This window comes from Salvelinus namaycush, chromosome 31, assembly GCF_016432855.1.
Source record: "Salvelinus namaycush isolate Seneca chromosome 31, SaNama_1.0, whole genome shotgun sequence".
Classification (NCBI taxonomy): Eukaryota; Metazoa; Chordata; class Actinopteri; order Salmoniformes; family Salmonidae; genus Salvelinus; species Salvelinus namaycush.
This window is the reverse complement of record NC_052337.1, coordinates 28,935,659-28,948,586: the sequence shown is the minus strand read 5'-3', so window position 1 is coordinate 28,948,586 and position 12,928 is coordinate 28,935,659. Positions and strand designations below refer to the sequence as shown.

General features: G+C 43.2%; 1 protein-coding gene across 1 annotated transcript in view; it reads right to left on the bottom strand.

The window, feature by feature from the left end:
* LOC120025541 (colorectal mutant cancer protein-like) overlaps window positions 1–12,928 on the bottom strand; it is a 123,653-nt gene that overhangs the window by 52,849 nt on the left and 57,876 nt on the right. Inside the window, exons 4-6 of the mRNA XM_038970103.1 lie at window positions 11,558–11,671; window positions 5,679–5,821; window positions 1,570–1,712 (exon numbers count right to left, since the gene is read on the bottom strand). Of these exons, the coding sequence (XP_038826031.1) occupies window positions 1,570–1,712; window positions 5,679–5,821; window positions 11,558–11,671 (400 nt within the window). The remainder of the gene's footprint in view (window positions 1–1,569; window positions 1,713–5,678; window positions 5,822–11,557; window positions 11,672–12,928) is intronic.

The window sequence follows — 12,928 nt, the reverse complement described above, 5'->3', positions numbered from 1 at the left end:
GTAGAAGCCTATAAATGTGTATTGTGTGCCATCAACCCTATAGCCACTGGTTTGTAACAGGCCATCCATCAAGGGAGGACATACACAGATAGGGAACAGTCTCTCTATGGGAGAGATGATTCAAAAGCCACTGATCAAAGCAGTTATTAGTGACAAAGAGTAGAGTGAGAGTATATACACTACATGACCAAGAGTATGTGGACACCTGCTCGTCGAACATCTCATCCCACTCTTCTGGGATGGCTTTCCACTAGATGTTGGAACATTGCTGCGGGGACTTGCTTCCATTCAGCCACAAGAGCATTAGTGAGGTCGGGCACTGATGTTTGGCGATTAGCCCTGGCTCGCAGTCGGCGGTCCAACTCATCCCTAAGTTGTTCGATGGAGTTGAGGTCAGGGCTCTGTGCAGGCCAGTCGAGTTCTTCCACACCGATCTCGACAAACCATTTCTGTATGGACCTCTCTTTGTGAATAGGGGCATTGTCATGCTGAAACAGGAATAGGGGCATTGTAGCGTTAAGATGTAGCACTGTAGCGTTAAGATTTCCCTTCACTGGAACTAAGGGGCCTAGACCGTACCATGAAAATCAGCCCCAGACCATTATTCCTCCTCCACCAAACTTTACAGTTGGCACTATGCATTGGGGCAGGTAGCGTTCTTCTGGCATCCGCCAAACCCTGATTCGTACGCCGGACTGTCAGATGGTGAAGCATGATTCATCACTCCAGAGAACTCGTTTCCACTGATCCAGAGTCCAATGGCGGCGAGCTTTACACCACTCCAGCCGACGCTTGGCATTGCGCATGGTGATCTTAGGCTTGTGTGCGGCTGCTCGGCCATGGAAACCCATTTCATGAAGCTCCTGACGAACAGTTATTGTGCTGACGTTGCTTCCAGAGACAGTTTGGAACTTGGTAGTGAGAGTTGCAACCGAGGACAGACGATTTTTAGCACTTGGCGGTCCCATTCTGTGAGTTTGTGTGGCCTACCACTTTGCGGCTGAGCCGTTGTTGCTCCTAGTTGTTTCCACTTCACAATAACAGCACTTACAGGTCACTGGGGTAGCTCTAGCATAGCTCTAGCAGGGGAGAAATTTGATGAACTGACTTGTTGGAAAGGTGGCATCTATGATGGTGCCACATGGAAAAACACTGAGCTCTTCAGTAAGGCCATTCTACTGCTAATGTTTGTCTACGGAGATTGCATGGCTGTGTGCTCAATTTTATACACCTGTCAGCAATGGGTGTGGCTGAAATAGCCGAATCCACTAATTTGAAGGGTTGTCCACATACTTTTGTATATATAGTGTGCATTCATTCTACTGGTTGTGTAGAACCAACTCCTGATCAATACAACGGCTTGGGACTGTTGTGAATGTGTCCACTAAAACGGAGTATGAAGATATTTTGCGCAAGTCAAAAGAATGCAATCGGGTCTGGGTGAACTTCACTGCTCTTAAACAGAGTTTTCACTTAAGTAACGTGCCGTTATCAGGAGTTGATTGTACATGGGTTTAGCATAACTTGATATACAGTCAAGCAGGACAGGCAAATTGGGTCCTTCCTTACCCATGTCGGAGGTCACCAGGGTGGAGTGGTTTTCAGGCAGTGAGACGGACGCCCCGTCCTGGTCCAGGCTGTGTCCGTCCTCGTTGACCTCCTGCTGGCTGTGGCTGAGCTCTGAACGCAGCTCCGAAAACTCATCCTCCTCCCTGGGGGACAGAGGGTCACAAAGTTATGTCTGAGTTAGGTCCAACAGATATGATAGTAGCCTTGTTACCAGATATGTTTGTGCTTGGATAACGCTGTCATGGCAAATGACATCGGCTAAAGCATAAACAGATCTGGCAACAAGACGGGTATGACTCACACATATTTTCAAAAGAAGAAATTCATACAAGTTTCAGTTTTTTACTTCAATGTTGTTTTCATGACCACACACACACACACACACACACACACACACACACACACACACACACACACACACACACACACACACACACACACACACACACACACACACACACACACACACACACACACACACACACACACACGGCCATAGGACAGATGATGGTGGACAGATCTTTTTGTTTTGTAGGGTATGAGCTATTCATCTAATAATAGCAGACACAGTAACCATGCATCATGTGAATCCTAAAAGCTTTGAATATAGTTAACATGGTTAATATCTGGAAAAAATGACCTGCAAGAACCTTTAGATGACACTTTGACCCCTCTGAGATGCAGCCTATATACTGTAGGCTTAAAAAATTTTTTTTTAGATTGTGTCACTGGCCTACACACAATACCCCATAATGTCAACGTGGAATTATGTTTTTAGGAATGTTTACATATGAATAAAAATGCAGAAAAATCTGAAATGTCTTGAGTCAACAAGTATTCAACCCCTTTGTTACCCCTTAGTATTCAACCCCCTGTACCCCACACATACCTAACTTAATTGACAGAGTGAAAACAAGGAAGCCTGTACAGAATAAAAATACTCCAAAACATGCATCCTGTTTGAAACAAGGCAATAAAGTAATACTACAAAAACAAATTGGAATATAACTTTTAGTCCTGAATACAAAGTTTTATATTTGGGGCAAATCCAATACAACACATTACTGAGTACCACTCTCTGAGTACCATATTTGCATAGTGGTGGCTGCATCATGTTATGGGTATGCTTGTAATCATTAAGGACTGAAGAGGTGTTAAATAAAAAAGAGACAGAATGGAGCTAAGCACAGGCAAAATCCTAGAGGAAAACCCGTTCCATCTGCTTTCCACCGGACACTGGGAGATTAATTCACCTTTCAGCAGTACAATAACCTAAAACACAAGGCCAAATCTACACTGGAGATGCTTACGTTCCTAAGTGGCCGGTGGAAAATTACAGTTTTGACTTCAATCTATGGCAAGACCTGAGAAAATGGTTGTCTAGCAATGATCAACAACCAATTTGGCAGAGCTTAAATAATTGAAAAAATAATAATAGGCAAATGTTGCACAATCCTGGTGTAGAACTCTTAAGAGACTTACCCAGAAAGAATCACAGCTGTAAATGGCTGCCAAAAGGTGCTCCTACAAAGTACTGACTCAGAGGTTGGAATACCTATGTAAATTTGATATTTCTGTATTTCACTTTCAATAAATTAAAAACATGCTTTCACTTTGTCATTATGGGGTATTGTGTGTAGATGGGTAAAAAAATAAAATAAAATTGAATTCAGGCTGAAACAACAAAATGTGGAATAAGTCAGGGGTGTGAATACTGTATGTGTGTGTGCGCGCATATCTACAGTACGTGCTTCAGATGAGAACCTGTCTGAACTTCTCGGCATTAGTATTTAAATATATGCACAAGCATATAGGACTATGTGAATATTCCGTATGTATGTGAAAGACACAGACAACCTCACTGCTGCTACCACCAAACATTGATACGTCAAGTCCTGGCAGTAGATCTGAATTATAGGGTCGTTTGAATGCATTTCATTGATTTGATACAATCTTTATTGTACATCTGTGAAATAAATAGCCAGGCAGTAAATTCACATCGCAGAGTTCTCACAAGGTCGGCAAATAGAAAGTACTGACTCACAGACTTATGTGCTGTTCTGACAAAATGTCGCAGGATACACTGAATTGGTATGGCAGTTTATGCAAACACATACACACACAAATGAACAGAGCATGAAAGAAAACAGACTTTATAATGAACCTAATCAAAAACCAGTACACATTTTGGAGATGGAGGAATGTTGGGGGGTTGCCATGCTTGAGTTCATTCTAATGAATTGTTTGGTTAATGTTCCTGCTTAGCACTCAAAACCATGCCTGTTATGTCAGAGGAGTTTGTTCCGGTGCACATCGGTGTGCTAAGCACCTGTGGAGAGGGCTGGAGAGGGCACTTGAGCTAGGAAAACAAACATTTAGGAGGCCTCTGACGCAAATGCTGCCATTTTGATTTCACTACAGTAAGTAAACAACGGAGGAAGAGAGTTAAACGAAAGGGTACTAAAAAGGGATTCCAATCAAAGGGAGGCACAATTAGGGTACCTAAGGGAATTGAGGGTGGTGGTGGTGTGTGTGTGTTGCATTAGGGCTGGGCGATATATGAAATTACTTTGAACGTATGTTTTTGCGCAATATTCCAAATGCCTGTTATTTTGAGCGTTTATGTCCGCTTGTTCTCATGTTGTATTTTTGGTCTCGTCTCTTTTGTGCTGTATGCACCTTCCCATTTACACCAGTGATTCGTGTATAGTGACGAGATGCACGTCTCTGCCCTAACAATGGAAGTCGCTGTCCCAAAGGCGGGTAGGCAGGCAACAAGCTTAGGTCCAACATAAACCCATTGGCCTTATTTTGGACAGGTTTTAACCAGAGTGAAACCTCTCACTTCACCTCTTCCTCTATGGTTTACACACACACACACACACACACACACACACACACACACACACACACACACACACACACACACACACACACACACACACACACACACACACACACACACACACACACACACACACACACACACACACACAGCCAGTCCCCCCCTCACATTAACAAAGTTGAGAGATCATATTTTCCTTTCTGACAAGCAGTTTCAACTCGCTATTTGCGTTTGAGGTTTGGTCCACATGGACACCGGAACACATTGAGACATTATTTTACTGTAATAGAGAAGTTACCTTTTCTAACGATACCATTTTTATGTCTCAACTACTCATGTAGTTGCATGCAGAGTAGACACTACTAAAACGAGAGTATCAATGAACATTGATTCTGGAAAATGAATGCTCAGTTTGTCGTGCGTGGCATTGGGGTACCACGTACCGCTAGCAGCATTTTAGCTAAATACTGTTATACCAGCTGTCTACTCTGTGTTTTTAAATGTGCAATAAGCATACAACACAATTAGATAAGGAATTGGCAACTCGTTCTCAGTCTGAGAAATAAGGCAGGCCACTTGATTTCAACATCTGGACAAAGAGGACAGGCTAGCATGCTGTTCAAACAGTTGGAGATGGACAGAAGAGTGTTCATAACAATTCAACTGTTCTACCTTGTTAGCTAACGGATAGATCCAAATTGGCTAAACTTGAAATATACAGATTAGCTGGCTAATCCCTAGCACGTTAGGCTTGAGAGATTTTTGATGAGACCAGTTTTAATTTTCTATAGCCTAATGCCTGCTACAAGAAGTTAGTCATTCCTTGTGAATGTGCATTATGCTTGGTTCTAGTTAAATTTGTAACAAAATAGGGCATTTTCATAGACAGACGTGAAAGCCAGATCAGTGATTATTGCAACAACAAAAAAAAACAGGTTAAACTATTTTGATAACATTGAATTATTAGTGGGTCTTATGGTTGTGGAAGGCTTATATTTAGCCTAGGTATAATTTCACAAGCCCTGAATTCATTAGATTATTGCTGACTCTTTGAAATTCGGTCTATTTGACCTTTACAACAAAGTCTATAAAATATATATATATTTTTTTATTGAGATATATATCATGAACTGCTCGTAAGTTTGAAAAAAATAGAGATAAGATTTTTAGGCCATATCGCCCAACCCTAGTCTGCATACCTGCCTATGTGCGCATGTATGTGTGTGCTTGTGTGTGTTAGTGTGCATTTGTGTCTACCACCCACCTGATGGTAGAGCCCTGTAGCAGGTCTATCTTCTTGTTGAGCTCAGCGATGATGCTGTGCAGCTCTGTGATCCTCTCCTCGTATCTTAGGGTGGTCCGCTCCTGAACGTCCTCATGCTCCCGCATCAGATAGGACTGCTCACACTGACAAAACACACGCATACACATTAACCCAAGACTGTGTTATCCCACTGAGCTAATGCCTTGATATCTGAGAGGCAACCTATTCGGTTATTTGGGAATTTTGAAAGGAATGCAATCTGAAAACATCCAACATTTCTTAACTGACATCACAATTTAGAGATTGAATCATGTTACTGTAAAAAGCCACCATTCAAAACCTATAACAATGACGCCCATTCAATGCTGAAGTGTGGAGAATGGCATTTTAACAAAAGGTATCTTTCTACACAGTCGCGTGTAATTTGGAATGGGAATAAATCCAGAGGAAATTCTCTGCTGGGTTGCCAGATTGTTGTCTCTGGCGTACAAATGCACACACACACACACACTGCACCGTTGTGTACAAGGTCAGGCCTAAGGGCTTTTCTGGGGATTCTCTACATGGAGCTCAGAGGCTGGGAGAGAGGGAAAGGTATCCGCTTTCCACTCAGCTATATTACAAGTGAAGGGGGAGAAGAGGTGTGTGTGTGTGTGTGTGTGTGTGTGTGTGTGTGTGTGTGTGTGTGTGTGTGTGTGTGTGTGTGTGTGTGTGTGTGTGTGTGTGTGTGTGTGTGTGTGTGTGTGTGAGAGAGAGAGAGAGATCTGGCATGAGCGTGTGTGTCATACTATGCTTCCTAGAATGACCTTAGAATGACCTTTCCTGGCCTGCGTCGGAGGTTGAACGTGAAAATGAAACAAAGACAGACAGAGGGGTCTTCCTAGTGCTTTATACAATTGGACATTAATCAAGCACTAAAACCACTACAAGACAAAGGAGATGATTGTGGACTACAGGGCTGCAGTGAAGCAGGTTGAGAGCTTCAAGTTCCTTGGTGTCCACATCACCAACAAACTAACATGATCCAAGCACACCAAGACAGACAAGAAGAGGGCACGACAAAACCTATTCCCCCTCAGGAGACTGAAAAGACTGAAAAGGAAGGCCCTAAAAATTGTCCAAGACTCCAGCCACCCTAGTCATTAGACTGTTCTCCCTGCTACCGCACAGGAAGCGGTACCGGAGCACCAAGTCTAGGTCCAAGAGGCTTCTAAACAGCTTCACCCCCAAGCCATAAGACTCTTGAACATCTAATCAAATGGCTACCCAGACTATTTGCATTGCCCCCCCCCCCCCTTCTACGCTGCTGCTACTCTCTGTTATTATCTATGCATAGTCACTTTAATAACTCTACCTACATGTACATATTACCTCAATTACCTCGACTAACTGGTGCCCCCGCACATTGATTCTGTACCGATACCCCCTATATATAGCCTAGCTATTGTTATTTTACTGCTGCTCTTTAATTATTTGTTACTTTTATTATATATATTTTTTTTTGATAGGTATTTTCTTAAAACTGTATTGTTGGTTAAGGGCTTGTAAGTAAGAGTTTCACAATAAGGTCTACACCTATTGTATTTGACGCATGTGACAAATACAAATTTATTTGTTTTAAAGTGGTCCCATACAACTACTATGGACTTATTCACAAAGGTTTAACGTCATGAAAATATATATTTTTTGTATACAGAAATTACACTGCCAAAAGAATGTGAAAAATGCCATAGAATTACATGATGAAAAGACAAACCTCTGTCACGAGGAACATGAGGTCGTGTGGAATCGTTCTGCGACCTTCTAAACTAGAGCCCCATTGAATAAGTCTCAGCCCCAGGATTCTGAGAGTGGGAGTCATAGGTCAATAGATCAAAAGGTTGGGTAGTCAGGAGTCAGGGGTGTACTTCACCCTAAACAAAAACATCTGTGTATGAAAGGTCAGGGGTTCAGGTGACGAGATATGAGCCTCAGGCTGACAGTCCCTACGCAGAGACAGAGCCCCAATGTGTCTGTGTGTTATACTATGTGTTGAGTCAGGAGTCTACCAGTCAACTGGCCAGCGGTGACAATTAGAAGAGCTAAGTGGCTTTAGCTCCCCTGCCCCAGGGAGAGCTGCAGTGACAAAGAGCAGCTTCCAGTCAGCCATTGTCAGGTCACACAGTGTGTGTATTTGTAAATAGCACAATGGGAGAAATAGGTGATTCCAGCTGTCTATTGACAAGGGTCGCATAGTGCCAAAAGTGTGTTTTTGTTGCTTCAATAGTGATCTAGGACATGCAACTATAGTTTTCCTTCACAGAAAACATTTGTGCAGCACATTCGGCAGAAAATAGCTTCATTTTCAGCAGATGACAACACAAGTGCAACGCTATTTGTCTGGCAGCCAAAAAAGTAAATGAGTTCACAATGAAAAACAATACATGGCCATATTTCTAATGATTATCATAGAAAGAATGTAGCCAGCTACATTTCCTAATGTTTTGCTTAAAGTTAATCTTGAGACGGGGCATCATAGTGTTAAGCTTTCTGCAGAGTTTGAGAAATCTGTACAGCTGCCACTGCTATCTTGATTTCCTTGCGTTTTTTTCTCCTCTCCGTTCTCGGCCGGTCTGCTCCTCCCCCTTCCTTTCTGAGCAGGGCAAGCAGGCCCGTTGCCCTAGCGACTCCAGACCAACATAACATGTACACATGCTGCTCCAGAGCCAGTACTGTTCTTGCTTCAGACAAGCATGCGTCAAAACTCTGTTTGTTTGCACAATGTCTCTCATTCACATTCGCTTGTAAATGTAAATGTCCAAACGCACCAAAAATGACATTCGGTAGCTCCTACCTATATATGTATAACTTTATGAGCTGGACTGCCGGTCTTTGCAATTCGTTTATTTATGTTTGCGCTCATTAGCATATTTAGCTAGCAGCTTTCATGGAAATTCGTTACTACTTGTTCTAATTTTGTTAGCATTCTGGTAATAGACACCCAGGCGCTTTTTGGCGACCCTTACGTACTAAACCGGGATGCGAGAAGGACAGTAATGACGATAAGAAAATGTTGATACCGCCCAACCCTAATCACAATGGAATCTAACAACAATGGCAAGTGCAAGTATATTCCAAGCCATTTCTTTATCTTAAAACTAATGGTCTATCCCTCTTCATCTAACTCCAGTGGAACTGATGGGAAACTAGAATAAAAAACAAAACGTTTCTAGCATTAATATTTGACACAAATAATAGTACCAGATATTGTTTACAGCCGCCACTAGGTAAATACCCATAGCTGATTCAGCTGCCACCAGAGGTATTCCACAGCTCTTTGAACCAGCATCTGTTTCTAGGTCCAGGGGGAGAGGGAGAGAGGGGCCAGGGGGAGAGGGAGAGAGGGGCCAGGGCGTTTATAGAACAGGTACTCACACAATCTGTCTCTCTATTTCTCTCCCTCTATCACACTCGCTCCATTACACAAACGCATAAACACCCAATAATTCTCTCCATAAACAAGCATTCTCCCCCTTTCTCATTCTCGCACACACCAAGCAAGCCCAAAACTCCATCCTCTGAGAGAGACCGTGCCAAACACTGGGACCGGGAAAACTACAAAGCAGATCGAAGCTGAGCAGTTGGCATGATTACTGACGTTCCTGGTTCCAGTGACATATGGGGTGTGTTGCTTCATGCTAAATAATCCCAAAATCTATTTCCTCTTTATTTAAAAAAGTAAAAGCTTCCAGTCTCTCATCACTGTATGAGAGCAGGTATCCAGAGAGCCAGAGCTGGAATTAAATCCTCCTACTCCTCTAATACACACCCAAGGTCACAGAGAATACCAGTCACTGGGACGATAACATTACACTGAAGACAATGTAATGTTATGGGAAGGTGATAACCGACAGCTGAAAAGAAAGCAGGTCATTTCGAGCATGCTAGAATGATAGTAACGACAAAAAAATGATCAGCATTCTGCACCTCTTCTCTATGTACTCTGATTGGAGCATATGGACTGGGTGTTTTGGGGGAAGAGGAGGGGAGGATTTCCAGACGCATTGTAATAGATGAGCCATTCAATTCAAATGCCTGTGTGCAATGTCAGCTATTCCAGGATATTCTTCAAAAAACAAAATAAATCTCACTCATGTGAAGCCAGTTCAATTCCATCACAGCTTTCTACTGTAGTTCTTTAATATCCATCATTGGGGGACCGAGTGGCGCAGCGGTCTATGGCACTGCATCGCAAGAGGCGTCACGACAGACCCTGGTTTGATCCCAGGCTGTATCACAACCGGCCGTGATCGGGAGTCCCATTAGGTGGCGCACAATTGGCCCAGCTTCATCCGAGTTAGGGGAGGGTTTGGCCGGGGCAAGCCTTCATTGTAAATAAGAATTTGTTCTTAACTGACTTGCCTAGATAAATAAAGGTTAAACAAATAAAACATGATTTAGCAGTTTGGGTTGTTATGCAAAGATAACCCTATAAAAGAACGTTTCCATACCAGAGGTCTAATCCTCAGGTGCAGAAAAGAGGAACTATTGACACAGTGTGTTTTCCAATTATGGGTCATGAGAGATCCACTGCAGCTGGCTTGTAGACAAAATTATTATTAAGATTTGTCATTTATAAATGGAGTGGTGGCGGTAACCAGTGCATTACACCAATGTTCTGGGCATGGTACTTTGAATGGGTAGCTTAGCTAAGTGAGTGTCCAATACAATGATGAACATGAGTCTATGTGAATATACATTCAGTGCCCAGTTTATTAGGTACACCCATCAAGTACCGGGTCGGACCCTCCTTTGCCTCCAGAACAACATGAATTCTTTGGGGCATGTAAACGTTGCTCAATTGGTATCAAGGGACCTAACGTGTGCCAGGAAAAGATTTCCCACACCATTAAACCACCCCACCAGCCTGTACTGTTGACACCAGGCAGGATGGGGCAATGGACTCATGCTGCTTACACCAAATCCTGACTCTGCAATCAGCATGACGCAACAGGAACCGGGATTCGTCGGCAACTTGATCTTATAACTTCACTTCGGGATTTGACGTAATTGGATGAACGTTGATTTTTGACCCATTAATTCCACATGGTTACAGGGTTAATTTCACATGGTTACAGGGTTAAAACAGTGCTGTGCCAAAATTGTTGTATTTATGGGGTGAGCACCGAGGACAGCATATATCCACGTCCTCAGGACCTTCTCAAAATTCTGAAATCGATGTGTGTTTCTAGTGACCAGTCTGTTCGTCAGCACCAGGCAATGTTTTTCCACTCCTCAATTGTCCAGTGTTGGTGATCGCGTGCCCACTGGAGCCGCTTGTTCTTGTTTTTAGCTGATAGGAGTGGAACCCGGTGTGCTCGTCTGCTGCAATAACCCATCCGTGACAAAGATAGACGAGTTGTGCGTTAAGATATGCTGTTCTACACACCACTGTTGTACTGCACCGTTATTTGCCTGTTTGTGTCCCACCTGTCAGCTTGCCACGATTCTTGCCATTCACTTCGCCCTCTCATCAACGAGCGGATTTTGCCCACAGGACTGCCGCAGACTGGATGTTGTTTTGTATGTCGCACCATTCTCGATAAACCCTAGACATTGTCGTGTGTGAAAAGCCCAATTGGCCGGCCCTTTCTTAGGTACTGGAACCGTCGTGCCTGGCACCGACGACCATACCATGCTCAGAGTCGCTTAGGTCACTTGTTTTTCCCATTCTAACGTTCAATCGAACAGTAACTGAATGCCTTGATGCCTGTCTACCTGCTTTATATAGCAAGCCACGGCCGTGTGACTCACTGTCTGTAGGAGCGATCCATTTTTGTGAACGAGGTGGTGTACCTAATAAACTGAGTATATGTCTATGGCCCAGTAGAGTAGAGTACCTGTGCTTTGGCCAGTCTCTTCTCCAGCATCTCTCGCTCTCTCTCCGTCTGCACCAGCCGCTTGTTCAGCTCCACCACGTCCCCCTTCAATGAGGCCAGGGCTGCCAGGTGGAGCTAAAGAGAGAGGGGAGAGGAGAGTGTTACGACCATAACACACACACACACCAAGTTACAACAGATTCAGTGAGTACAGAGCACACGCACTTCTTTGTCCTCACACATAGACACTCTAGGGAAGGGTTTAAGCCCAAAGCAGAACAGAGAGAGTGCTAACACTAGCATGTGGATCACGCAGACTTGTCACTTGGGTGGGCCGAGGTGTCACACACACACACACAAGCCTGTTCAACTATCTGAGGGATCACAAATTTCATATACACACTCCTCTAGTCAGGTAACTTGCTCACAGTCATGCTTTAAGCGGTATGCTTTCCTAATACCAAAGGCAACTTCCATTAAAAAAAATATATGACCAAGTCTTTTAAATGGTACAGGTTAAGTTAGTTACAGAGGAGAGGACTACCTTGGCTTAAACAAAAAAAAAAAAAACAGCAGTCATGCTTTCTCATATCAAGGGAAAAGTCTCTCAAACTAAATATAAGCCCAGGGGCATTTAAAAACTCTGCTCTTACCCCTTACCTCAGCATATAGCAACAGAAGAACAGAAAACTCTCGGAACGAGGGATAAGAAAAAGACTGCAATCTTCTCTGCGACAAGCTTTCTGTTTCGCCATGCAGTGGGGAGGCTTAACTCTCAGAGGAACTAAAGCTGTCATGACTAAGCAGAGACCAAGTCCAGACACATCACATGGGACTGCATGCCACTAAGCTGCAAGGAGAGTCCTTTCCAAACGAGACAGGGGAGCTGACTTGGTTTTCAAGGGAAGAAAGACCAACTTCCAAATATATCCAATCCTGGTCTGTGATTCTTAAATTAGCCTCTACTGCTAACCTAACTCAAACCAGCCCCTGAAGATTTATTTTCACTGCTTGAGTTTGCAGTATAGCCTAGTGGTTCCAAAACTTTTTGGAGACCAAACTAAAACAAATGATCTTGTGGACATCTAGACAAAGCAATGTTGTAAGCCTAACCAGTGACCACAGCACAATCAGCACAAGCCAAAACTCAGTAAGAATTGTCCGCGACCCACCAACTGTGTGTCTACCTACTATTTTGCAAACAGGCTACACAAAGAACAGGCTTACAATAATAATTTTGGACTCAGTACTTTTGACAATAACTCCTGAATAGTACATTCTTGGTGAAAGGTCAGTTGCACAAAAGGAATGTGTTATTCATTTACACAACTTCAAGGTGAATCTTTTTTTCCCCACTTTACCTACATTTTCTCTATACAAAGAACTCCATAC